The sequence below is a fragment of the Dromiciops gliroides genome, chromosome 4 (assembly GCF_019393635.1).
Source record: "Dromiciops gliroides isolate mDroGli1 chromosome 4, mDroGli1.pri, whole genome shotgun sequence".
NCBI lineage: Eukaryota > Metazoa > Chordata > Mammalia > Microbiotheria > Microbiotheriidae > Dromiciops > Dromiciops gliroides.
The window spans coordinates 161,223,467-161,251,455 of record NC_057864.1 but is presented as its reverse complement, the minus strand read 5'-3'; the positions used below and the strand labels follow the sequence as shown (position 1 = coordinate 161,251,455).

General features: G+C 44.5%; 1 protein-coding gene across 17 annotated transcripts; it reads right to left on the bottom strand.

Moving 5' to 3' along the window:
* Position 1: 1 nt before the first annotated feature.
* TPM3 (tropomyosin 3) lies at positions 2 to 27,966 on the bottom strand. Of its 17 annotated transcripts, XR_006352781.1 has the most exons (11): positions 27,809 to 27,965; positions 26,992 to 27,117; positions 13,908 to 14,041; positions 13,299 to 13,416; positions 13,092 to 13,162; positions 11,746 to 11,821; positions 11,078 to 11,140; positions 10,641 to 10,710; positions 9,473 to 9,551; positions 2,560 to 3,193; positions 2 to 1,426 (listed from the first exon to the last, which is right to left on the bottom strand). XR_006352781.1 is itself a non-coding variant. In XM_043963780.1 (10 exons), exons 1-10 carry the CDS (start codon positions 27,923 to 27,925, stop codon positions 3,172 to 3,174), a joined length of 876 nt encoding a protein of 291 aa, XP_043819715.1. In that variant the 5' UTR covers positions 27,926 to 27,966; the 3' UTR covers positions 2,428 to 3,171. The 17 variants fall into 17 exon arrangements, 16 of the variants coding, with proteins under 16 accessions (XP_043819717.1, XP_043819716.1, XP_043819725.1 ...); XM_043963780.1 differs by lacking the exons at positions 2 to 1,426; positions 11,746 to 11,821 and adding an exon at positions 12,400 to 12,475 and having other exon boundaries at positions 2,428 to 3,193; positions 27,809 to 27,966; XM_043963779.1 differs by lacking the exon at positions 2 to 1,426 and having other exon boundaries at positions 2,428 to 3,193.
* Between the last annotated feature and the right edge of the window lie 23 nt (positions 27,967 to 27,989).

The following is a 27,989-nucleotide window of genomic DNA, read 5'->3' as shown; positions in this document are numbered from 1 at the left end:
CTGAGGGTGGAGGGACTGGTTCTTTATTTCAAAGACATTTTGTCAATTTTCAGTATCAAAACACTTGCACTATTGGTTCCTCTTTCTCCAGATTGGCTCCCAAATAGACCATACCAAAGGAGAATACACTTAAGCCAATAAGCTGCACGATGCAAACCTAACAGACCTCACAGAAACCTCGCCAAAAAAAAAATAAAAATAAAAAAAAAAATCAAGCACACTGCCAGCCCATGGACTGCAGACAGCACTCACAGCCAGATTGGGGTGGAGGTGGGGTAGAGGTGGGGTGGGGGGTTGGTCTTGGCACTCCCCACCCAAGAGAAATAAAGCTTCAAAAATAATATATATAAAATTAAAAAAAAGTTTTGTACACAAGCTATTCAAGATTTCTCCAGCACTGAGTGATACAAAGCACAATGAGATGGCACTTTTAGAGACAGCAGCTTCAGACCCAGAAATGGGTAATGAGATGAATTTCACTTGGCTAATCAGTGGCAAAAACGTTATTTTTCAAAGAAGGTGGAGCGGGGGATGGGAGTAGACACCCCAATTTCTGGGGTACATGATCCATTCTGTGAGTGAATGAGGAGAGGGAAGACAATTTGGTCTCAGAGGTCTTTTCTGTGTAGTTTGCATGTTTGCTACTGATGTAAATGTTTAAAAAAAAAAAAGGAAAAGGAAAAGAAAAAACACCCCAATACACCTTAAAGCTGGAAACCTGAACAGCACTCTTTTTTTGGCAAACTCCTGGAATGACCTTTCTGGTTTGGCTGGTGCTTGGTACATTAGGCAATGAGGTTTCCCATGGTGGAGTCTTTTCTTGGGTTACGTTCAGCTCTTGGTAGGGCAGGCTAACACCTCCTCCCCTCTTCTATGGAGAAGGGCCGTTGTTTTGGGTAGAAATATTTACCATCCAAAAGGAAGAAAAGTGATTAGATGCAGCCTAGGAGCTGGGGAATTATCTGGAATGTCTTACAAATGGTTGCTACCAACAACAACAAAAAAGGTAATTACAAAATGTATACATCATACAACATGCTTTTAAAGACACCATTGCATTGTGCTCATGTTCCCTTAAATGTTGTTCCCAAAAGTGCTCAACCCTTAGCCCATCTGGGATCTCTAGGGGAGAGCGGCAGAGACAGTTTGGTGAAAATGACATGGGGAGTTGGGGGGTAGGGGGAGAGTGGGGAGAGGGTAAGCAAGGACCCAGAGAAGAAAGCAGCCTTCAGGTTAAAGATCAGCCCTCAGTTTAAAGGTCAGCTTCAAGCAGGCTGGCCTCCAGCGAAGTCAGAGTCAGTGGAAGGAGCAGCGACAGGGTGGGGCTGGGGTTAAAGGGATTTCTACATCTCATTCAGGTCAAGCAGAGTCTGGTCCAGCATCCTTTGTGTGCAGAGGTGCTCCTCTTTGGTGCATTTCAGTTTATCTAGTGGGGGCAAAGGGAAAGAGGTTACAATAGCTAGGAACAAAAAACAAAAACTTCATTCACACTCTATGAATTGCTCCCTATAGATGGGCGGTTACAGAATCTTACAGCCCCCAGAAGCAAGCTGTTGTTGCCTCACTCAGCTTTGCAGGCCTTTGCCTCCTGAAGCTACAGGTGTTGCTGTACTTCCTGTGGGAGGGAGTTTAGAGTCTTGTTATTTCCTAACCTTACAACCCCCACCCAGGCTCAGACTACGGTAGCAAACATAACCCTATTCATCTCTGTGGTGAGCAAACCAAAAGACTGGGGGAAGGAACGGCACCAGATAGAAGAAACTTCACGTCTGGAAAGAGCAGTATGTTCCAATGGAAAGGATACTGGGTCTGGAGCCAGAGGTCCTAGCTTCAAACCCCCACTCCATAACCTACTACCTATGCAACTGTAAGCAAAGCTCTGGGTCTCCCTTTCCTCATCTGAGTTGGACTAGATGGTCTCGCTATGGTACTATGAACCAGGATGAGAGACGATTATCAAAGGTGGGGCTAACTCAGTCTAAATTGCTCTCCAAAGCAGAGAGCAGAGCAGCGGGGTGAGTACCACGAAACTACTTCTATAAACAGGCCAGAAGATCTCTGAACAAAATGACCAAGAATGCCATGTCCCCCACTGCCAAACATTTCTGAAGCTGTTGTGCAGGTCTGGCCAACAACTGAGTTAGTATGTAGCATGTAATATAGGGAAGGGTGATCTAGGGAACAAGATCAAGAGGGACCAGAAATTAGCCAAGCCTTCAACCGACCAAGTGAACCACCCTCCAGGCTCCTTCAGTTCAAAGGACAGGACAACAATATCCCCGTGTCCCTGAATAAGGTGATGACAGCTAAGAGTCAGGTCTATCTTCCCCATTCTTTTTTCCCAATCCAATTTCTTTGCCCTATCTCACCCCAGCCAGAACTGGCCCATCCCTGGGCCTATAGATGAAGCATAGCTACACCATACAATCAATTTAGTCCTTTTATTGTTATAAACCATCCATGCAAAGGGAACATTTCCTACAATCATTGTACAGGTAAAGAAACAGCTAGTATTTAGGGGAGAACAGATATCAAGGAGATGCATTCTCCTGGACTTACTGGCCTCCCAACTTTTAGTTTCATTTGGAGTCAATGCCCACCTGCTCCCCTGGAAATTCATGTAAAAAGGGTAAAGGATGCCTGTATTAATTCTTTAGGATTTATATAGCTGTGGAAAGGTTACCTTAATTAAAAGGGTTGGGGTTTGGGTTTTTTCCAAGTATTAAAGGCAGCTAGATGGCACAGTGGATAGGGCACTGGACCTGAAGCCAGAAGACCTGAATTCAAATCAGCCTTAGATATTTACTAGCTATGTGACCCTGGGCAAGTCACTTAAACCTTCATTTGCCTCAGTTTTCTGATGTGTAAAATGGTGATTATTGTAACACCTACCTCCCAGGGTTGTTGTAAGGATAAAACTAGACAGTAAAGTGCTTTGGAAAACTTAAAGCGCTATATAAATGCTAGAGATTATTATTTTTCAACTGCCCCAATCAAACAGTAGTTAGTTTGCTTAGCCAGGGGATAAGAGGGGGGTACTGATCAGCTTTTGCTGGGGTCCAGGCCAATGAACTGTAAGCTTGGTTTAAGGGGCATTAGTGAGCCCCTTCCCGTCAGTCACACAGATCATGCAGCGTTAACTTCAGCTCGTTAGAGAGCAGGCGGTTTCGCTCAAGTTGGCTGTAGAGACGCTCTGCAACAGCGACAGAGGAGAGGGGAACAAGAGGAAGAGAAAGGGAAAGAGGAGGAAAGGAGAGAAAAAAGGGAAAGTTAGTAGAGTACTGGAAGTGAATTGAGTTTTACAACTAGTTGGCATAACACATGCATCATCGAATCACACTGGATAGGAGAAGGATTTGGACAGAGAATGGTCCAGTCAGCTAGCATCAAAAAGTGTGGAAAGATGGTCAGGTGAAGGGGCCAGATCAACAGAAGAGGAAGTTAAGACTATGGGAAGGTAACTAGACACAATGGTGAAGCAGGAAAACCCTGCACTGCAGCACCCCTTGTGTCAAAGACTGGGGGCACACAAGAAGTTGGACAAAATGAGTAAAAGAACATGGTCCCTTTAGAAAGGCTTGGCAGCATCTCTCATCTACCCACTCTGGTGCCTATCTATCTGCTGGTAATTAAGTGTTTTAGCCAATTAAGACATCAGAGATGTCAGTCTGTGTGTGTAGCTTAAAATACATATTTGATCATCAGAAGGGAAAGGGAGTTGGCCAACAAGCAAGCCAACCCTTCTCTCACAGTTCTATACCTCTGCAGTTAAAAGGACAGCCTTTCTCTAGCTTTTAGTATAGCAGAGAGTTCCATCTTGGAGCCATAGCTAATTTAACACAAAGTGCCAGGTAATCCCCAAATTTAATATGCCTTTTTTTTTTTTAAAGTGAGGCAATTGGGGTTAAGTGACTTGCCCAGGGTCACACAGCTAGTAAGTGTTAAGTGTCTGAGGCCGGATTTGAACTCAGGTACTCCTGACTCCAGGGCTGGTGCTCTATCCACTGTGCCACTTAGCTGCCCTTTAAATATGCTTTTGAAGACTAAAACTGTTAAGTTTTTAAAGTGCCCTCTCCATAGGCTGGACTCTTTCTTCCCCCTAAAAAACCTAGAGGGAATCCTAGAAACACACAAGGATATCTTCAACAATAGCCACCTCATCCCTTGGGTCACAGACTCAATAGTAATTTACTAAACAACCACTACCTGTACCTCTTAGTCCCAAAAATATAGTAACTTTTCCTCTCTTGCCCACAGTAGGAAGCAATAGGACTATTGCCTACCTTTACACACACACACACACACACACACACACACACACACACACACACACACACACACACGGAGCTTCTGATCATACCATTCAGTATGTAAGTCTAATCTTCCTATGAGGCCTTATACATAGATCAGCCTTAACCTGGTAAAACCCAGGCTATTAGCCGAGTAAAGAATACTTCCTTTCACCCATATCCTTATTTCATATGTGTTTTATAGAGCTACATCCAAGGGAAATAGTTTATGACCAAGGGCACAGGAGAAAGCAAGAGAGGAACCTGAAAATCCTAATACTTGTCCCATAACATTTCTTTTCTTCTCTTTTTAAAAGGAGTATCTTCTTTCAGTTTGGGATTTAGGGGGACTGACAGGTTATGTATCCCCATCCCTGGAAGCCATATAAAAACTTTACAATCTTCCAATCAATGTCAACAGTCTATATTTGGAGATGATTGCTATCTCAGAGTACCTACACTTTCCCCAAGTTCTTCAGAAATATCACAGAATCATAGGTCTATGTGGTCAGGTAATCCTAAGGCCCCTTGGGCCCCAACTCTAGCTACACCCATGAGAACTTTCCTTGGGGGGGGGGCAGCGTGGGGGCAATGAGGGTCAAGTGACTTGCCCAGGGTCACACAACTGGTGTCAAGTGTCTGAAGCCAGATTTGAACTCAGGTCCTCCTGAATCTAGGGCCAGTGCTTTATTCACTGAACCATCCAGCTATCCCCACTGAGCCACCTAGCTGCCTGAGAACTTTTATTCTTACGGTAGGGAAGCTGCTGAGGCTTGTCCATCAAGACATATTCATTACAGTATCAAAGACTAGAGCTGGAAGGGGCCATAGTGGCCCATCCCTTCAATCCTCTTGCTTTACAAATGAAGAAACAGACCTAGTGAGGTTGGCTTATTCAGTGTCAGAGCCTGGATCTGAACCCAAGTCAGCTATCTGACTTCGTGTAAAGTGTTCTTTATACTGAGCTACCCCAACTAAAGGTGAACTGCTTCAACTCTCATCACCAAACTGACCTCATAGCCCTTTTCCCTCATGCTTGAATGGACCAATAAGCACTTAAGATCAAAGACTAGTTCACTAGTTGAAGTAGTATGTGTCTTAGTAACATTTCCAAGGAAGGCGCACATCTAGACCAGTGTTCTTTTCCTAGGCCTGGCTACTTATGGGTTCACCACTCACTAGAACACACTTGAGCTGCCATGGGCCTAAAACAGGCTACCTTTCTTTTTACCAAAGAGGAGGGGAGGCAGGGGGTTCTCTCAGGTTTTTATGATCAGTGAATAAATATCAATCAGAACCAATCTCTGAGTTTCCTCACCTCTAAAATGAGGGAGTTATACCACATAGCTTCTAAACATACGATCCCATGATACTAAAATCCATTTACTGGAGAGTGGCTCAGAGAACAGGATCACACCCTGGGAATAAGAGACTTGGGTGGGGCTAAAACCAAAGATGCCTGAAGGTAGTAGGTCAACCCCACCCCCACTCCGCTGGTGACATGGGGCTCGGCCATCTTTTGTTCCCTAACACAGACCTGACAGGTAGGTGAAGGGCTGAATAATCCTCTAAACTAACCTCACCCTGTCACCTTTCTCTGAGCTTAGGGAAAAAAAAAAGGCAAACTAGACAGTCTAGGCGGTTTAAAAATACCAATCTGCCATTGAGATCGAAAAACAAGGCATTTTAATCCAGTCAGATGTCTCCCTAATTGAATAAAAATAGCTTTTTCTTGAGAAAGAGCAAGGACAGGAGATACTGAACAGTAGCTAAAACTCCTCTTTCCTCAAGTTTAGATTGACACTGTTTAGCTTAGCATTCCCTGTAGTCACCCGCAGCAGTGACTAGTGTGGATAGGGGAAGACTTTTTGGGAAAACTTAACCTTCAATTCTACCTTCCTTATTTCATTAAGGAAACTAAGGTAAAACTCCAGCTTCCTGCTCTACTCTCTCTCAATGGAAATGTTTACTTTTTTCCAAGACAGATCCAAGAGGCATTATTCTCTTTTGTCTCAGTAGCCTATCAATTAGGTTTTTCTTTTACTCTATTATCTCTCTTGCTTGTGGTTCTGTGTTGGGTCTTGAGTCTCATCTTAAACAAATATTGACCCTGTTACCATGTCAAACCTCCAAAAAAAAGAATCTAAAAGCTGGAAGCAATCGAAAAGAAGCCATCTAGTCCAACAACTAAACAAAACAAGAATCCACTCAAACATTCCTAATAAGAGCTAATTCTTGCCCTTTAGCTATAGGCCTGTAGAGAAGGGCCCACCATTTCCTCCTTTCTCCCTGTTGAATAACCCAGTCCATCCTTGGACAATTTCTAATTACTAGGAAACTTTCTTTCCTTCTACCTAATTCTAATCCTATGGAGTCAAATCTTTTCTTCCATATGACACCTGGAATACTTAAAGACAGTTATCAACTGTAGTTCCCCCAAATGGTCACCATATTCCAGTTCATCACTGCCAACTCATTCAGTTCCCTGGAACCTGCCTTCTAACCCCACCACTTACTAAAATGATTCTCTGAACAAATTCAATTGTTTCCCCCACAGTCCTTATCCTCACCCTGCATTTTAACACCCTCTTACCCTTTGGGTTTTGTGATACTCTAGTACCTCTACTCTCCTGAACCTTTCTTTCCCCCTTTTCCTCCTCCTGTTCCCTCCCAAATTCTGTCCTCAGTCTTTAATTCTCTACTCTTATGACTAGTAACAGCTTCACTCTAGGAAGAGATGAGCTCCAACATCAAATGCCCTCACTAACATTTATCTACTACAGCATGGCCCTATTTATTAGTGTTTTACTACTATTACTATCATTCTCTCAATTTTGTCTATACCCTTTCTGTCCCCACTTCCATTTAGCCCTTTATTACCACTTAAAAGTTTCCCAATGATCTTCCCCCACCCCCTTTCCCAAATGGCTTGACAGGTCAGTGTCTTAGGTACCATGCTCTATGTGGGGTCTAGTAGGAAAAAAAGGCCTGAGTCAAAAGATCTGGATTTTAGGTCCTAGTAAACTATGTGACCCTGGCCAAGTAAATCACTTAACCTAAATTTATCCATCTGTCAAAGGGAAGTTATTTCTACCATATACTTCTCATTGCTACATATGACACTGTCATTCCCTTGCTCAAAAATCTAAAATGGTTTCTCATTTTCTATTAACATCCATACAGACTCCTTAGCATAGCAGACAAAATCCTCCCCATCTGTCATGTGGCCCCACTGTTATCTTCCCAGTCTCGCAAATGACAATTGGCGGAACAGAGGGATATTGCTTACTGTACCATTCCCTAAATGTGTTTTCCTATCTCCATGGTTTTTTTATTTAGCTTGGAAAATTTTACTTATCCTACCCTTCTGTCAATCATAGTGACCTTCTTCCCTCTTTAAACTCTTACAGCAATTGCAATCTAATGGCACTCAGCATATATACTGTTCTCTATGACAAGCATGTGAATTTCTTAACCCTCTTGAATTAATTTATTTTATTGTTGTTTTCTTCTTAGGTGTTCATTAAAATATTTGCTAATTCAGTAACATTTTCCCGGTTCATTTTTTCTGAGGGGGAAAAGCAAGGGAAACATGTCTGAAGTGGCTAACTTTGTATTAGGCCTACGTTCCCTTTTGGGATAGAAGAAGCCTGCTGGGTGATTCCTGGAAAGTGGAGAGAGAGGGGGCAAAGTCATTCCTAAATAGGATTTCTACTGTGGAATTCATGAGAAACAAATGTCTAGAAGCTATGTCTCCTAAATGAAAAACCAATATAGACTTTTGAGAAAAGGAAGAAAAAAGTCTTCTAGAATAGCACATGCTTGAATCATTAGACTCCAAGGGTTGAGAGTTTAGAAGGTGCCTGTCTGTAGTCTTTCCATTCAAAATCAAGAACAGGATAGAAGACACTCAAGGGTGGAATGGTTTAGGAGCATGGAAATGGGGACTGACCTTAAAAAGGTCTTTTCGACAGTTTAAGAATTAGGGTTGTCTCAGAATCCACTAAGAATTTTCAACTACTACACCATTCTGGTAACTAAAACAAAACCTCTATATATCAGGAAAGAATAGGCAAGACACACAAAAGTAGCTTTGATTTCATGGTCATTGAGGAAGGAGAGCCCACCATGCCTGCTCCGCATACCACACCCCTGAGAAGTCAGTTCCTTCCTTTGGACAGAAAAATCTTTGTCAAGAACACAAATGCCGGGCAGAGTGAGGCATCCAGCAGCTTGGAAACATTTTAATTAGGGATGGAAAAAGGGACTGAATACATAATTGCTTTGTGTGCTGCGCCCCCCATCCAATGCCCTGGGGACCAGCTGGGCCCACCCAAATGGAATCCAGGAAGAGCACAGGACGTTGGGGGTGCTGAGAGAAGGATGGTTTCCCCAAGCGGAGGGGGCAGATCCGGAACGGAGTAGAAACGGTGAGAGCTTATCTGTGTGGAGAAGTGAATATGAAACCCCAGATGAGAGGGGGAGTTTTCAATAGTCAGGGCACACTCAGAAAAGAGAAGTAGTAAGGATAAGAAAAGAGGCAGGAATTACAGCCAGACTTTAGGCTTCTTTTTGAGTTAGTAGGAAGGAGGGAGAAAGTCACAGATTATTAGACTCAAGGATCAGAATCCACAAATAGAAAAAGGCCCAAGACAACTCTCCCTGGTGCTGGTTACTTCCCACTCATTTCTAGGACTCAGCTGCAGTCTTAAAGAGGAACAACTTGGTCTCCCCCCTGGAACAGGATCACAAAGTCCTACAATATATCCACTGTAAAGGCCTTTTGCTTTCTAAGGGTGGGTTTCTTAAGTCCAAGCAAGTCATTTCCAGTTTGGGGTTCAATTTCTCTATCAGTGAAACAGAGAAACACCCCAGCCTTAGCACTTCACTCAGTGAGACAAAAAGACAACAGACAGTGTAACAAACACAGCACTAACAAAAGGTATGCTATCTACACTTTACCAAGGACCACTGACCAGTTTGTTAGGACTGGGGTGGGGGAGGTCCCCGGCTCTCATTGACTTATCACTGGCCAAACCAGTAACCAGCACCACCTGATACTGAGGGCAAGGGTGGAGATATTAGTGTTTCCAAAGACAGACACCAACACACCACAGCACTCTCTGCACACCCTGTCCTCCCAAAGACAAAAGCCCAACCCCACTCTGCTGTCAGATAGTTACATAGAGGTCATGTCATTGAGGGCGTGGTCCAATTCCTCGCTAATGGCCTTGTACTTCAGTTTCTGGGCATAGAGCTCATCTGGAGGAAAGGCACAGACAGGAACCGAAGAAAATAATAAAGGGACAGAGGTGAGATGTGCCAGGGGTGGAGGGAATGAGGGCATCATCGACAAAGAGAAGAAGAAAGGGTGGCTGTGGGACAGGAAGGACAGCTGGGGTGACAACAGGATCGGGCTTGAATTGGGAGCCATTCCTCTGATCCCAAGAGGGACAACTTTTACTTAGATTAGTCATCAGGGCAACCAAATGCACAAACTGGAGCTTGAGGTCGGTCATTCCTGTGGGGAGGTTCTTATGACTGTGGCACCCTGGAGATAGGAACCTCACCCCATTCACTAAGCAACCAACCCCTGGGAGTGAGACAGAGCTCAAAGTAAGGTACCCTGCCAGTATTGAAAATGCTGCTCCAAACCATACCCGTTGTCTCTACTATTCTTTCAATCGCTTAAGTCTGTGCCTGTTGTAAAAGGAGGCACTGCAGATACTTAAAATGCTGCCCAACAGGCACAGCCATTCCACTCTCCCAGGCATTTTGATGCCTCACCCTCCCAAATTTTCAATAGGAATATCCTACAACCTAGCCCGTGCCCAAAGCAGGAAGGTAGCTCAGAGTTCACAAGCCCAAGGCCAGGAGACTGATTGATCACTTAGCTATCAAACTAGTGACAGGAAATGCTTAAAAAGCTCTAGTTGTTTGATCTGCCTTGGGGTGGAGAGCACAACCACAGTTTCCCTTTTTAAGGGCCAGCTGGATGGGCAATTAGTCTTGAAAGGTGACTTGGTCATTGTAGCTACTGCCACACAACAAGTCTGGTTTCCCATTCCACCCAAGTGCTAGGGGCTTACAAAAAGCCTGTGCTGGAGAGGAGTTATTGTGAATTTCCTCAAAAAGCTTCAAAGTATAAGGTAAAAAAATCTTCGTATTTCCCTTCTCTGCAATCATAAGACACTGTCACACTCAGTACAAAGGGCAGCTACAGAGTTCCACTGTGTCTCTGGGGAGAAAGGGGGAGAGGTAGAGAATTCTCTAGTCCTCAGAAATAGAAGGAATCTAGGGAACAACATCTCCATCTACTAGCCCTTTCTTTCCATCCCTTTTGCTTCATACCTTCCAAGTCATCAATCGTCTTTTCCAGTTTGGCTACCGATCTCTCAGCAAACTCAGCACGGGTCTCTGCCTGGGGAGGATAGAAAATTGATTAAGAACCAGAGATGGCTAAGTCTGAAATAAAAGGAAAACCCCACCTCTTCTCCCTAGATCCACACCCGTGACTGTATGAGCATAGGAAACTCCTGATGACAAGACTCCTACCAATGCAGATGAGGCAACCATTCTACAACTTCAAGTCTCAGAAAGTTGACCACGGTCCTAAAGGGATTTCCCCTGGGTCACAACAGCTAACATGGGTCAGTGGAAGGCCTTGAACTTAGGTCTTCCTAACTTCTGAGTCAGCTCTCTTTTACCACTGCCTCTCTCCTCCAGGGCCCAAAGTTAGATGATCCATGTTAATATGGCAATGTATTTATTTTTCTATGACAGCTCACCTCCTTGAGTTTATCAGTAAGAATCTTTATCTCTTCCTCATATTTGTCTTCTTTCTGTGAATACTGCAAGAGAATTAAAGCAAGAATGATTAGACCAAATTACACTCATTGGTACTAACTCTTCCCCTCCCCCCAGCCTCCCCAAGAGTCAATGGAAATTAATGCATTTAATGCTTCATGAGGGAAAGGGGGAGTTGAGGAGGGGGAGTTCTTTTTAAGATCATCTTATGTTATCCACAGGCCTGATGTCCCAGGGCCCTTTGATAGCAAAACTGCAGTTTTTTGATCGTTCTAAACTTTAAGAAGCTACCTCTCCTCCCCTATACACAAGGAAATTCAGGGTCAAGATAACCCTTAATACAGCCATTCACACTGATGCCAAGGGGAAAAGTTAGTCTCCTGTGCCTCTCCCTAGACCTCAAATATGATGCTATCTGCCGACCTATTTAGGTCAATGATAACTGCCTGTTTGTAAAAACCACAGGCTTGACCTTTCATACAGAGAAAGCTATTTTCAACCTTAATTCTCAGAGGGCATGAAGGAATGGTACCAGCCACCATTTCTTGAACAGAGGGATGGCCAGGAAAAAAGGGTTTCTCTTGCTGGATGCACATGGTAGGGCTGGGCCCAGGCCCCAAGCCTGTCCCTTTCATGAACCAGCCCCTACCTTCTCCGCCTGAGCCTCAAGAGATTTGAGGTTGTTGGTGACATTCTTCAGCTCCTCCTCCAGCTCAGAACACTTACTGTGGATGTTTTAAAGAAGGCAGGAGAGGAAAAGGGAAGAAGAAAACAAAGAGGAGAGAGACATACAAGATGTGAATCTATAGGTAGAGAGGGTTGAGAAGTCACTGGGGGAGAGAAGTGCCAAGACAACCCTGAATAGCCCCATTCTTCCCACCCCCACACTACTAGCAGCAGAGGTGGGGAGATTAACCCCTTCTGGGCTGGAGCCCGGTATGCTGAAAGACTGATGTAAGAGAAGAAGAACCACTAAAAGACATGCTCCTGATGGGACATTTTCAGGAACAGGGCACAGCATTGCCCGGGGTGGAGATGGGAGCTGCTGCCCAGCCCAACCATCCTCAACCCCACCAAGAGTAGGATAGGCCCTGTGGAAAGGCAGTAAAGCAGCTAGGAAGGAAGAGGTGAAGGATGCCAAGTCAGTGGGAAAGAATGGAGCATTCCGTGAGAGAGGAGATGAGAAGACTAGCAAACAAACCAGTGGAGGGGAGGCAGCTGCAAAACAAGAACCAAATCTCTCTCTCTCTTTCTCGCACACGCACGCACGCGCACCCTTTCTGTGGGTGCAAACAGTTAGTACCTTTTCTTCAGCAGCATTCAGACACTTCAGGTTCTGGTCCATCAGTCTGATCTGCTCATCCATCTCCCGGCAACGGCTGTTAGTGTAGTCACAGGGGAAGGAAGGAGGGGGGGGGGGGGCACAAGCCAGGATGTAGGGAGGAAAAAGGTCAAAAAGAAGCACAGCAAGAATACAAGCAGCAGAGCAAAAGGAAAAAAAGGGAAGGAGAAAAAACAAACCACCATGGTCATGACATGCTGTGTCTGGGATACAGATGGGGGGGATGGGGGGGAAAAGCATAAGTATGCCCATGTTAGGGGTGACTTTGTTACACAAGGCCGTGTCTGTCCTTTTCCTAATTAACAAAAATGCTGAGTGACAATGGGAGCCTGTGTATCCGCCCTTTGTGCCACCTAGGATGGGGGGAGGGGGACCACAAGAGCAGAATGGTCACCTCATCTTGAGACTAGGATGGCACATGATCTCCCCACCCATCATCTCTTAACTTTTGAATATTCTACACAAAAGCCACTCCACAGCCAAGTCTTCTAATGGTCTCTTTGGAGAATATCTCAAAAGTAAGCTTCAGACTTCTACCCCAAAGGCCTTGTTTAACAAGATTGAGGGAATGCTGGGTCTTTCCACATTTAGTGACCATAACAAAGGAGAGGTGACCAATGGTTATGATAAGGTTTTGGAAGTTAGATACTCACGACTCAGCCAGCTCGGCCCGCTCCTCTGTGCGTTCCAAGTCTCCCTCAATGATCACCAATTTTCGGGCCACCTACAAAAAAGTGCCAGGCCAGGGATCAGTGAAGGAAAGCAAATGTTCTTGTCATTCAACATGCATTTCTCTCTCCCTTCCACAAGGGCCCAGGCCAGGGGCAGAGCTCTGGAACCACAGCTAGAAGCAGTCTCACCTCCTCATACTTCCTGTCTGCTTCCTCTGCAATGTGCTTGGCCTCTTTCAGCTGGATTTCTTGCAGCTCCATCTTCTCTTCATCCTTCAAGGCCCGATTTTCAATGACCTTCATACCTCTACAAGGAGAACAAAGCAAGTGAAGACATATGTGGGAATGAAGCAAGAACCTTGAAGATCTCAACAAGCCTATGACTCAAGGAATTGCTTTCTTTTTAATCTAATTTAATCTACTCATAAGGAAGGGCAAATGTCCATTCTTAGACATGACAGAGAGGAAATAAAAGAATGCAACAACTAAGGCTTATTGTAACTGTGAGGAACTAACTTGTAAATGCCATGATAAATGAGTTAATTGCAGACTTTAGAAATCCCAGGGAAGGACTTATTTGAAGGGTCATAAAAGTTCAAAAGCCCTTTCCCCATACCCTGTAGCTTATCTAAAGGAAGACTGAAAACATCAACAGAGAACAGAAAAAGTAAAACTGGATTTGGTAAGTAACTGAAAAGATTTCTTAGAAAGGATAGGTAAGAATTTAGAGATTTATTCGAGCAAACCTTTTGGCTACTGAAAGCCACAGAAGAGTTGTTTATAAGCATACAAACGCACCTCTCACTCTCATCAGCTGCCTTCTCTGCCTCTTCTAGTTTCTGCAGAGCTGTCGCCAGGCGCTCCTGAGCACGGTCCAGCTCCTCCTCAACCAGCTGGATCCGACGGTTCAAGGAAGCCACCTCAGCCTCAGCCTAGATAGAAAGGAATAGAAAAAGGCAGCAAGGAGACATTGGGGAGAAGAAGGCTAGAGACTCAAAACCTCAACAAATAAGGTTAACTACCATAAGGAAGCCGGAGTCATTGAGCAAGGCCAAAGTTTCCCCTGCTGATTAGAGATTACTCCTTTCACCTCAGCTGGGTTCTACAGGAGCAGGGTTTCAGAAATCAGCTCCTTGCCCAGCAAGTCAGCACCACCCTTTTTTTGGTCCCAGTTCAAGTTTGTAAACACAAGGCCAGGGGAAAAAAAATTCAGGCAGAGAAGTGTTCTTGCCTGGTCTGAATTGTCTTATAGGGGAGAGGACCTTAAAGCAAGGAGAGAAACCTGGGGGTTAATCTAGTCATTTGTTTTCTAATACTAGAATACCTATACACAGCAGTGAAAAGTTAGGATGCATTTTTCCAAAGTAGCCACTCGAGTCAGGGCCAAGAGAAGGGATGTTCGGGGCCCCAGACCATTCCCGAATACTAACCTCACCCAACCCCGCACAACATTTGCTCTCCAAAGTCCTTTAGAGAAAACAAAGAAAGGAAAGAACCTCTGGCCTGCCTGAAATTTTCTTTGACATCCAAGAGACTAGGAAAATGGCAGAAGGGAGAAATATCTATGTCTACCCACACATTAGCTTCCTTCTTTAAAGAATCTTTGTTTCTGAAAAGCTGCTGTCACATTCTCCCTTCAACACCCTCCTGAATAAAGCCCACCTACTAATAATTTCACAAACTCAGCTGCAGTATAAGATTATAGAAAGAATGCCTCCATTTGGAGTTAGCTGGAAAACCTGAATTTGAGTACCAGCTCTACTACTTCCCTAAGATCATATATGGCTGCTAAGTTACAACCTCTCTGGGCCTCAGTTTATTTGTAAAATATGGAAGATGGAGTATCTAGATGATCTTTACAATTCAACAGACTAAAAGCTCCTTCCTATATGCACTTTCTAATATAAATAACAAACCATTACACTTCCTAAGATGCAAACTATTGATGAACAACAGTCTAAGGAAGCCTAAGTTCAGGAAATTTCAACTCTCCTATCCATACATTAGAAAAAAAGGGACTGGATAAGGGGAAGACCAGAATGAAATGGTATTCTAAAAAGGTTAGAATTTAATCTACCCTGCACTTAATTCAGATGCTTATCCAAGCACCTTGTAAACATGATCTCCCTTCAGCAGCCCAGCTGGCTATAATTGTACCTGAATCTGGCTGCCCTGATTTTCTCCCACCCCTACCCCGCCTTTTTGGGTGGGTGAGGTTGGAAGAATGTTCAGCCAAATACAATCATGCTAAGAATCAGTCCCTTTGGCATTCAAAACTCAAACATAGGAGGCCCAGAGGAAATCAGTTGGGAAAAGCTACAATACTAATGTGTTAAGTCAATCAAGCAACAGGTTTATTTATTTTGGGGAGGGGGAGAGTATTAAAGAATTTTAAGCTAATCATATTTAGCCTATGAGTCAAAAGCAATATGGTCAGGCATTAGACGTTTACACCTAAGTAAATTAGACAAAAATCCATTTTACCTGACCAAACCATATAAAAATACTTCTAGCTCTAATCAATCCAAGGAAGAAATTATCTCCTAGGAAGCACATTTCTCTTGGAGGACTCTGCAAGGTCTGGACTGGATAAAGTACAGGATGTCAGATTTATAGTGGAGTTTGTGAAACACTCCCAACATAATTACTGTTTTCTAGATAACAAGAGATTCCAAACCCAGAACTGAACTAGGTATTTGGGACAGCTGAGGAGGGTATCAGTCATTTATTTCACTGGATGGAAGGAAGATTCCTCACATTCTGAAGCAGGAGAAATCAGACTATGGGGGTGGAGAGAAGTATACAGGTTTCCATGACAACAGGCTAGCTTGGGCGGTTTCTCTCACAAACCAGCATTTACAATAGCATTCTTTGCAAGGCTGCAGAGAAGAAAACAGTGATGCTTGCACATGACAAGGGTAGGCAGAACCCAAGATAGGAAATCTCAGTATTATCTTCAGAGACAGCTCCAAATCCCTTCATAGGGACAGTAGCTCTTCTAAGAAAGGGCTATTGAATCCAGATGTGGTTTTTGGTTTGAGATTAAGACTGCCCTGACTTTCCGAGTTAGGCCAGGACTCAAGAAAGGAGGGAAAGAGAAGTGGAAGAGTAATGTGTACCAGGAGTCAAAAGACTTGATTCAAGTCTTCTAATTTCACCACTTACTTAGCTCTACACCCTTGGAGACAGTCACTTCCCTTCTCTTGGCTTCAATTTCCCCAACCATAAAAGGAGGGAAATGGAATAGACTTAAGGTTATGGTTTAAACCTTCCACCTTTAACACATCATGATTTTATCATCTCAGATCAAGAGGAGAAATCCAATAAGCTAAGCCAACTGCCTCTTGAAGATAGTGAGGTAGGGGGAGAAAATACTAGGTATAAGTCCCTATATCCAGTGGAATAGAAAACACATTTCTGGATCTGTAGCCCTTGGAAATTAACTCATAGTCTAACTCTTAGTGACTGGCACATAGTAGGTGTTTAATACTTGTTCCTTTCCCTTCCACTTCCAGATACAGATCTGATCTTCTGGACTTAGTGACCCCACCCCACCCCCACTAATCCCTTCCCCCCTAACTAGATTAGTTCAGTTAATTATTCCCCATCCATTAAGCCTACAACACTCCTAAAGTAGAGGCTCACGTGATCACAGTGTCTCTAAGATGGCAGCCACCAGCCCAAGCCACTGAACCCAACTCATTTTACACTCATCACAATCCACCAACACTACCCAAATCAGCTCCATGCACACTAGATTCCACTTAAGACCTAAGCCAGGAGACTCATTTGCTCAAACAACTGATGCCCCCAAAGTCAGGATAAGGACAAGGAGGGAATTCTCTACCACTCTGGGTTCTCTCTTTTTAGAGAAGTCACAAATGTTTAAAAGGAAAAAAATATAAGAGTTACACAGGAATCCCAACTGAGAGAATTTAGTACTGGCCCGGTTCACTGTGTTTATCTACTAGGGGAGATGTGGTGGTGCCCTTAAAGAAGTTTCTATTTTAAAGGGGGGTGTGGGGGGGAAGAGAAGGCCGAAGTACTAGGCCCTAGGGTAAACAAAGGTGGAGGGCAAGGCTAAGGCATTCAGAGCAAAGGGCTCTAGGCCCCTCCCCAAAGTCTATGTTCGGGTTTTAAAAGGTCATAGCTAAAAAAAAAAGGGGGGGGGGCAGCTAGGTGGCACAGTGGATAGAGCACTGGCCCAGGATTCAGGAGGACCTGAGTTCAAATTCGGCCTCAGACCCTTAACACTTACTAGCTGTGTGACCCTGGGCAAGTCAGTTAACCCCAATTGCCTCGCCAAAAAAAAAAAAAAAAGGTCATAGCTGTGTCTGGGCTCACCAGTCTCCATAGTCTGCCATATAATATGGTCTAACTCAGGTTCAAAGGCCTGGAATTTGACGTTAAGGCCGGTCTCTGGCATATGCTGTTGAGAGTCCACTCACTCCCTCAACAGAACTCATCTAGAAAGACAGACAACAAAACCAAGCCTCCCAAAATCCACCAGGGTAGAAGTGAGGGCAAAACACAAGAGAGTAGAAAAGCTTTCACATATTATTGCCTTACAGGCAGTGATGCAAGGTAAGACCAAAATCGGAAGTGTTATTACCAGGGTGCCTTCATTATGAAGGTCAATCACCAACAGACACACCAATGACCCCAAGATCACAACACTAAACTGCTTCCTCAGTCCTTCCCTATATCTAACTAGAGGCTGGCTCTACAAGTCCACACAAAATGAGCAACCAAAGCCAGTGGGAAAAAGTGAACATTATTTAGGTGACAGTTCCAGTAACAACTTGAGTGCTCTATAAGGGAGAAGTCAGCCTCCAAATCTATACTCCAGCATGTTCTAGAAAAGGTAATAAGAGGACCCATTGCCTTCCCCCAGAGGAAGAGAAGACAGAGCAAAAAGGTAATTATTGGATTCCCCTGAGCTGGAGAGAGGGAAGACTCTCATTACACAGGGACATTAGCCTACTTCCCCTTTTTGAAGACTTCCTCACTAGTCCTCGGGGTAATAAATCGGGTTTGGCAAGCTCCCCTTGATTGAGAAGCATGAATCTACAGATACTGCCTAAGCACTCAAAACACCAAGGTTAGTCCAGAAATGGAGGGAGAGTGGGTGGGTGGGGAAGCTAAATTAATGCAGCTCAATTTATTCAGAGACTCATAGGAAGAAAGTAATCTATAGGATCAAGAAGAATTATACTTATCACCAGTATCTATTCAAGATCTCCTCTCCTGATAATGGAGTCCCAGATAACCCAATTATAAAGGCTCAAACACAGGGTAGGGTGGGAGGGTCCTACCAACCATTCACTTAAGGCTGGAGTTAAGGGAGGAAAGGTGGAATTCAAAGGTGAATGCCATCTTGCCACAGGTTCGAGTATTTATTTTAATTAATAAGATTATAACAACATTAAGTTTGTTAATAAATTATTACTCTTACTAGTCTAAGGGATCCGGATTTTTGCTGGGTACCTGGTTTAACCATTAGGTCCACCACGACCCCCTCCCTCCAGCTTGTTTCTTTCTCTAACTCCACCTCCAAAAACCATACGTTCAGGAACCAGAGAAGTAAAGGCTGACCCTGGGGAAGAGGAACTAACTAAAAGCACTAACGAAAGCATGGATTTACTCTCTGGCTACGTATTCCATCAAATATTAAAACGATTAAGCCACTAACCCTCCTTTCAATCCCTCTATCACATATAATTCCCCACGAGATACCAGTACACCTTCTCCACCTTCCAGAGCCAGATATCCCCAAATCATATTACGCGTCATGTCTTGCAAACTGCTACCTCTTATGCTATCCCTATCCCCTGCCTCACCACTTCTAAACAGAGAGCACTTTCACAAAGCTTACCAATAGCCATCATAGAATATTCCAATATATATCTGGTACTTTTAAGGGCCCAAACCCCTCTCTGTAGGGGCACCAAGGGAACATGGATTGCATAATGAAATAAGTAAACCCACAAGACGTATCTGGTAGTTCATCAGACCTCAATAACCTGTTATTATATTGCTCATGTCACCAGAATTCGGAGCAGGAGTTGGCGGCCCACAGGATGGCCCTCTGCATACAATATACAGGTTCGGCATGCACTGATCTTGCTTCAGAAACAAAGACCTGATATTAGCAGAGGTTCCTGCCTCCAAGCTAAACAATCTCCCACACTGAAATCAACAAGAGAATGGAGGTTGAATCTCTAGTTCTCCTCCTGCCTCTCTTTTCTAGGGAGGATGGGCAGCAGATTTGTCCCGGTAAGGGAAGGCGGTAGGGGGGGGCGGGGCTGGGGGGGAAAAGACCATGAGAGAGGATGGGAGGGGTTGCAAGCCCCATCCTGGGGGGGGGGGGTACCGCATTTCCTCTCAACCGAACTGCAGCCTCATTTCCTGAACAGGCGGAGGGAGCGGAAAGGCTGCCACCGGCCCCGGCTGGGGGCTTTCCTACCGCCCTTCGCCCCATCACCCCCGGACCCAGCCACGCGGCTTCGAGCCCTGCCCACCGCTCACCCTCCAGGGAAACCGCTCGGGGGCTGGTGCGGGCTGCACCAGACCCCCCCCCCCCCCGCCACTAGCAAAGGGAGGGAGGGAGCAGAAAAGCCCCTCCCCCGACCGCGCCCCAGCTCCTCGGGAATGAATGAATGAGCCTGGACAGGAGTGGGGGGTGGGGATGAGAAGCCATACCCCGACCCACCGTGCACCCCTCACGGTGCTATGAAGGTGGACGACTCCTATTTAGGCGGCCCCGCCTGTCCACTCTTGGGACCCAGTTCACCGCCTTCCTCTACCCGATTCTGCCTAATATCGGTCCCCAGTAAGCCAGATGCCATCCCCGTGCTAGCCGGTCCCTTCAGATCTTGGCGTAGTGACTTTCAAAGTCCGGGGTCCTAAGGTCCCACCAGCCCCCGCCCCGGCCCCGCCCCGGCCCGGCCTGTCTGGATACCTGTTCCCGGGCCCGCTTCTCCCCCTCCACCTCCCGCTGGAGACGCTCGGCCCTCTCCTCGGCGTCATCGGCCTGCTGCTGCAGAACCTGAATCTTGCGCTTCACCGCCTCGATGGTGGTGATACCAGCCATGGTGCCCGCCCCGTTTCGGCTCCCGCTCCGGCTGCTGCCTCCTCCGCTCGGTGCTGCTGCCGCTTCTCAACCCTACTTCCGCCTGCTCCGCCCTGAAATACCGGAACTCGCCCACTCCGTCCGGATGTGACGACGGCCCCGCTCCCCTTCTCCCCTCCCTCCGCCAACCAGGCGGGAAGGCAGCGGGCTGGGAGGGAGACGGGTGGGGGAGCGAGGGGCGGGGCTTGTGTGTCGACCCCGAAGACTGACTAGCTGACTGACTACGGCCCGACTCCCCCCCGACCAGTCTCCCCTGCCGTGAGCGGGAGGGGGCCGCTGTCATGGTAACCGGAAGGCGCGGCCTGGTCGGAGCCTCTCCGGCCTGGCGGGCTTTCCACAATGGCCGGACCTGCCACGCGCACTCCTCTGAAGCTCCAGTGACGCTCCACAAAGCTGCCCGCCCCCCTCCACCCCTCCCAACCAGCTCGCCACCTCTGGTCAGCCGGGAGCCCCCGAACCCAGGCCGAGTCCTAACAAAAGGTGTCCATCCCCTCCTCTTCCACCGCCCCCCGAGAAGGAGGTGATCATCCGCTCTCCAGGTATCCCAGCCGAACTCTGCCGCTACTGACCGACCATAGCGGCTCCTGGAGGACCCAAACTGCAACCAAAGCTCGGGGCGTCCGGAGAGGTGGACGGATCAGCAAAGGAGGACTTACCTACTCTGCCGTGTGTGAGAAGTGCTTTGTAAACCTTAAAGGGCGATAGAAATGTTAACACTTTCTGTTCGCCACTTAGAAAGATACGGATTCGAAGCGGAGTTACTCCTGGTCATTTTCCTAGACGTTCATGCCTCTCCATAGAGCACTGAAGGAAAAAAAGCCGGAGCTGTCCTAACAAACTGACCTGCCTGCCCCCTCCTGGTCCTGGAAAGTACAGAGCTTGGAAATCCTCCTGAGCCATCCCTCACCGGGTGAGGAAGGTCTCCCGCTGCTCTCAGAGAGGACACCTGCGCATGCTGTGGTTTTCCACCACCGAATGAATAAACAACTTTTCTTGGAGGTTGAGCCTAACCAAGCAAGGACGGGGGTGGTTTCGGTGTTTGAGAAACTCCCACGATATTGAGTACCACATTCACTACCGACTTCACTACCACCTCAGTTTCCAACTGGAAACCATCATCAGACATATTTACAGGTTGTGAGAGACTCACTCGGCCACCCGTGGTAGGATTCTAAAAGATACCATGGCAAAGAATACTCAGAATTGGGGACGTTTTATGAGCTACCCCTTTTGACGACCAAGAGGAGTGATTAATCTTTTGTTTCTTTAGTTATGTCTCTTGATCTTCTTGCCAGGCTGGGTGTCCAAGGACCTACCTTTAAGATGATGTTTTAGGCCAAGAAAAAAAAATCTAACCTAGCCTGAACTTCAAACTAGCCTTTTAGTTTCAGTCCTCTTGATAGGCCTTTCATAGCTACTCTAAGTTATATCATATTAAAGCCAAGGATTCTGGTTTAACATCCGAGATAGCTCTTATCAAGAAAGTGTAGGAAGACCAACTAAATTGCCCTCCTCTTTCTGTTTTTCTTTTCCTACTTACTATTCTAAATTCCCGCTCTCAGAAGTGCTAAGGTTTTGGGTTTGTTTGTTTTTTTTGTGGGGTTTTTTGCCTTTTCCTTGTCCTACTAAGTTAAAATGGAACAAATACAGAGAACCTAGAAGTTCTAACCCTTGGCGTTAACAGAAGACATAATACATACCTGTTTCTTCAAGTACTGAAACATCTTGGCATATCACAAGAACGGTTTCTCAGGAGGCTTGTTTTTCCCTTCCCTGAAAATGGAACTATTCCAGAAAAGGAGTTGGGCATTTGCCCAGTCTCCTGAGTGGTAGCCTGTCCTTTTATATTTATTCCAGGGCAGGGATGGAGCAACAATGGCCTGAGATGAAGTAGTAACCTGATTACAGGAAACTCTAACTAGTCCTGGGAATTGTCCATCCTGTATCCTCTGGTCCTTGCTATACGGTATCTTTGGAAGCAGATAATGAGAGGATTTTACATCAATTAGGGTTTATGATCGAATGCTTGAATTTATTCCATGATTTATGGCTAAATTTCTTATTGTGTTTGTGTATTTGATAGTTTTTGTTGGTTACACAAAATTTGTAATAATCTTAAGATTATGTTCCAGTCAGCAGGGGGCACTGTTTCTCTTTTTTAACTTTCCCAAGCCAGAGTAAATACAAAAAAAAAACCCCACCATGGACAAACTAGGGGTGAGTTGAGAAGTCCTGGATACCTCTTGAGGATCACTGAATCCTTCAGGCTGGCATATTTGAACAGATAATCTCCACTTAATCCTGAGGAACAGGTGACCTGACCCCTTATAGCCCATAAATGTATGATGGAAAGCAAGGGAATCATGTGCTATTGTTTTCCTGGAGACCAACAATACATTGGCAGGTGCCACTATAGGCCCAGAATCTTCCCCCAACCTCTCAATTCTCCCTCCCATTCTTTACTCCTTAAAGGACAGTGCTATAACATTTTGCTCTAAACCATGGTCCCTTCTACTAGTTCTCACTGAAAAACTGCCGCTTCTATCTCTGAACCAAGAACCAAGTCAAGAAAATACATAAGGTTTAAGACTGACCTACCCAAATTCTTCCTTTGTCAAAGGAGCTCCTGAAAAACCCTACTTTCTCCAGCAAGACTTTGCAAGACAACTGAAACTCCTTATTATTTAAACATAGAATTCCTGCTTCCCTAATTTTTTGTACCACAACTTCTATTTCAACAACTCCTCTGCCCTCTGATTGGCCATAATAGTTTCATTAAGCCACCTACCTTTTTGGAGAAGTATATTAGGCTTTATATTTAAAAAAAAAAGAGAGAGAGTTAAAAGCTTAAGTCATACCTTTTGAGAGATTATGTAAAGAACAAAGAAAATTTGAATAGGCAATGACCAAAGGTAGGTGGTGCACTGGGGCTGAAGGCAGGAAGACTCATCTTCCTGAATTCAAATCTGGCCTCGGATACTTAGCTGTGTGACCCTGAGCAAGTCACTTAACCCCATTTGCCTCAGTTTCCTCATCTGGAGAAGGAAATGGCAAACCATTCTAGTATCTTTGCCTAGAAAACCCCAAATGGGGTCACGAAGAGTCAGACACGATTGAAAATGACTCAACAACAAAAATAAATCAAAGAATCATAGATCTAGAACTGGAAAGGACCTTTGGAGATCATTTAGTGCAACCCCTTCATTTTACAGATGAGGAAACTCAGGCCTAGCAAAGTTAAGTGACTTGCCCAAAGTCACATAGCACCAAAGCTGGGATTCAAAGTTCAACAGTTTTTCCACTGAACTACACTACCTTTCATGAAGACAACCCCACAGCCTGTTTTCTCTTATTCAGTCTCTCACCTCTCCCCATGACCAATAACTCATCATAAAGGCCAATCCCTTCTCTACCTCCCTATCACTCCTTGGGTTGCAAAGTGCCTTTTCTCTTCAGGGCAGCCCAATTTCAGGTTCTCCTATTTTGCATTTAGCCTATTTCTCTTTCACTTGCCCTTTCTGACTTTCACTTTCTTTATCTGTAAAATGAGGAGGTTGAACTAGAAAATCTGTCAAGTCCCTTCCCGTTCCAAATCTGTGATCCCTCCTCTCCTGTTTCTCAGTCTGTTGTTTCTAAGAATGCTTGTTGGAAAGAAGAGGTAGAGGCTGATAATGTGGATCTGGATTACAGCGCAGTCAGGCTCAACTTGATCACTGAGAGAGAGGCTGTATGGTATACATAGTAGAAAGAGTACTGGCCTTAAAACTGGGAACGCCAGCTCTTCCTCTTAATGGCGGTATCACCTTGAGCTAGCAATTAAATATCTCTGAGTCTTACTTTCCTCCTGTGTAAAACAAAGATAATGCTTTCCCCACCACACAGTTGTCATAAGAGTCAATCAATAGTGGAGAATAGAGCAACATGTAGCCAGGAGTTATTATTTATATAACTTTTCATGGCTCTCTTATCAGTATAGTGAAGTTTATTTGTGAGGTTGTTAAGAGGCTCAGATGAGATTGTGTAAAGTGCTTTATAAACTTTAAAGAGCTGTATAACATAACTTCTGATGATGACAATACCTCATAGGCCAGTGATGGCATTATATGTGCATGTATAATCTAATGGGGGAGGACAGAAATAATTGATTTCTGCACATTTTCATAGCTTCCCTATCTAAGACTATTAGCTTGAATATCTGTGCCCCACTCTACAAATCTCAGATTACATATATTTATGCTTCCCCAAATGTAAAATATTTTTTGTTTGTTTTTTGCAGGGCAATGGGGGTTAAGTGACTTGCCTAGGGTCACACAGCTAGTAAGTGTAAAGTGTCTGAGGTCAGATTTGAACTCAGGTACTCCTGACTCCAGGGCCAGTGCTCTATCCACTGCGCCACCTAGCCACCCCTTCAAATATACAGTCTTAATAATTTTGCCACCAAACCTGCCATTCCTTCAAATCTAGGGTTCTCTGTTCTACCAAATTTCTTCAAAAAGAGTTATTACCTGAAAAAATTCAGTTTCCTATATTCCCTAAAATGTTACTAAACCTGCTTTGGTGTTATTATCTCCTCAGTCTCTAATATTTTTCTTTCTACACATGACAGTCTGTAGGAACCAGATAAAGTTCCCCAGAATTGCCCAGGGTAGAACAATCATTAAGAAAAATTGATGCCCAGAGAGTCAATAGCTTTTTAATCTTTCCAGAAAGGTAGGGAACAGCAGTAGCCTCAGGTCTTAGAAACTGCTCTATGGGTTGGTATCTTGGAGTTGTATTTTTCTTGGAGAAGAGTTTTGGCTTGATTATAGGAAAACATTTTCCCACACTTAGAGATGTCCCAAAGTGGAATGTACTGCTTTGAGAAGTGGTGACTTCCCTCATCCTGGAGGTCTTCAAGCAGAAGCATTCAATAATGTGAATTCTTCTCAAGTATGGGTTGGACTTGATGGCTACCAAGGTCTCTTCCAAGTCTTAGTTTCAGTAATTATGTGGTGTCTTTTTTTTTTTTTTAAAGAAGGGCTTACATAGTGAGATTTCCATTATTAGCCACTATCTAGACACATCACCATTTAAATGATAGAATTCTGGGGCACTCTTGATTATACATGTATTACAGTGCCATTACTCCCAGTGGTTTATCTACTCTGTATATGAGCTCGGGTGTTCTCTGTCCAACTCTCCCTCACATTTACAGGATGTTTGATAATATGAAAAAGACAAGAAAGAGATTAGAACAAAATATGAAGAAGGGTGAATATTAGGAGTTTTTAAGTGAGTTAGAGTATGACTGTCTTGTTGCATTTCAAAGCCAAATTGATATGATTTAGAGATTATTCTTCCATTAAAAATTATCCCTCTCCCTTCTCTCTTCTCTTATTACAGAATCACAGGATTTGAGAGTTGGAAGGGACCTCAGTGGCTACCTAGACCAACCCATCACAAAAAGAATATGGATAATTGAAAATTGGCTGCATATCTCATTAATACTGAGGAATTTAATTTTTTTTTTTTAGTGAGGCAATTGGGGTTAAGTGACTTGCCCAGGGTCACACAGCTAGTTAAGTGTCTGAGGCTGGATTTGAACTCAGGTACTCCTGAATCCAAGGCCAGTGCTCTATCCACTGCGCCATCTAGCTGCCCCAATACTGAGGAATTTAAATAAATTTCTTATCCTGCTTTTCTTACAAAGACCTCAAAAGACCCATTTATTGCCCTCAAAAGACTTACGCATCTGTTTTTTCATTTGTTGTTGTGGCAGCATTAAAGGGGGGAATGGAGGAAATCAGATGATTGTCAGGTAATGTCAAAAGGAAAAAGATTATAAATTCCATTTTGCAAGTGAGCAAACAGGTTCAGAGAAATTTGGTATTCTGCTAGAGGTTCTATGGCAAGATCATTGACATAACAATACTATATACTACCTCTGTGTCCTACATTTCTTCCTTGGTCCCTGCTGTATTACTTACCTTGGATATTTCCCATGTTTCTTCTGGGTACTGCCCCTTGTGGCATTTCAGTGGCATAAGTACAAATGCCCAAATTGTCCAGAGTATAATGAGGCCATGCTTTCTTTGTTCCAATGTGAAACACAATCTGGGTTTGGTTGGTAAGAAGATGACAAATGTCCTATTAATACACATCTGCATGCCAGACCCTCATCACAAAAGCCAGGAGCTTAAGATGTGGGGACAGAAGGAGATGAAATGAGTCATGTCAGATGGGCTTAGAGTTCCCTCCCTCTACCCAGCTCTACCTTTATCGGGGAGGGAATGGCCTCCTGGAAGGCATTAGGATCAACTAATTGAACTGGGTAGCCTAGGAAGTAAGCAGCCCACCCTAGAAGGAAAATAAGACAAAGCAGAATATAAAGGCAGCCCTGAGATAGAAGCCCAAGTAAGGGCTCAGAGGTTTGGTTTGGGATGAGACACAATCTGTTACTTGATCTAGAAAAGGGCAAAAACTACAGATAAATAGATGAAGAAACAACATGAAATGGAAATGTCTTGGCCGGGATATCAATGTGAGAAAGGAAATATATGTTTATGTATCTCAGTACATGATTTTGTTCATATGTATGAATTTATGAGTATTTTTGAGAATATAAAATACTCTATGTATTCAGTGTCCTCACAAGTGTTCATTCAAGGTATGTTCAGTACATAATGTATACATCATATTTGTGGTTCATTATATATGTTTATGCAAGTCCTTCCCCTCCCCCTGACCTTACCCCATCTGCCTAATACCTACATCTGCTGCCTTCTTCTCTGCTAGTTCCAGCTTCTCCTGGGCATCCTTCAGTGCTTCTGAATACTTGTCCAGTTCATCCTCTGTTCCCTTAAGCTTCTTCTGCATAGCTGCCAGCTCATCCTCCAACTGTGAGAGACCCCAAGAAAGCAATTCATACACCAGAATTATAGTCTAACCATCCCTGGGCTCCTTGATCCTGATTAGATTCCTTGTCCAGCCTTTGGACTGGTAGCACCAGGGAAATTGCCCCATCGACCAGTTTCCAATTCTTTGTCATTGTCATATAACCCTGGAAAACCCAATACTTATCAAACCAATACTTGAGATGTCTAATCTACCCTTGTTTTTTAATTTCAGAGACTTGAAGGCCAAGGATGCCTAGGTCTCCAGACAGGGTTTATGTTAAAGGACTAATGAGGACATTGAGGTACTGAATGTTAGTGTTCTATCCCTGCCTCTAGGGTCAGATGGACCCTTCAGAAAAGTGATCATCTATTTTTGCCCAGTGACTGGCACATGGTAGGTAGTACATAATTGCTAATCCTATTACTACTATCATCATCATTATTATTAATGGATAAGCAGAGGCTCAGAAAGTTTTGGTAATGGTTCAAGGTCACAGACAGCCAGGACAAACAACTCAGATATCCTTCTTCCCAACCTGGAGCTCTATAACACTGACCAATATCACCCCTGAGAGGACTGTGGAAGAAGGCTATTTCTCCCAGAAAGAGACATTCATCCCTTCTGTCCTGTTACCTATCTTCCTATATCCCTTAGCCCCATGTAGATGTTAAAAACAAATTCCAGCACACACCTGCTTACTTCGGTCCTCTGCCTGCTTCTGTTCAGCCTCAGCCTGCTCTGCCCGGTCCAAGGCATTTTCCTTGTCTAGCTTCAGCATTTGCATCTTTTTCTTGATGGCCTCCATCATTTGGGGTTCGTTATGAGCAGTTAGACACTGGAATAAATGCTGAGGAGCTTCTGTCTGGATGACT

Coding starts and splice junctions, on each gene's coding strand:
- TPM3 (XM_043963780.1), bottom strand. CDS start 27,925: ATGATGGAGGCCATCAAGAAAAAGATGCAAATGCTGAAGCTAGACAAG. Junction 14,042..26,991: donor CAGAGAAGAAGGCAGCAGAT/GTAGGTATTAGG, acceptor CTTTCTATCTAG/GCTGAGGCTGAGGTGGCTTC. Junction 12,476..13,091: donor CGGGCCGAGCTGGCTGAGTC/GTGAGTATCTAA, acceptor CTACACTAACAG/CCGTTGCCGGGAGATGGATG.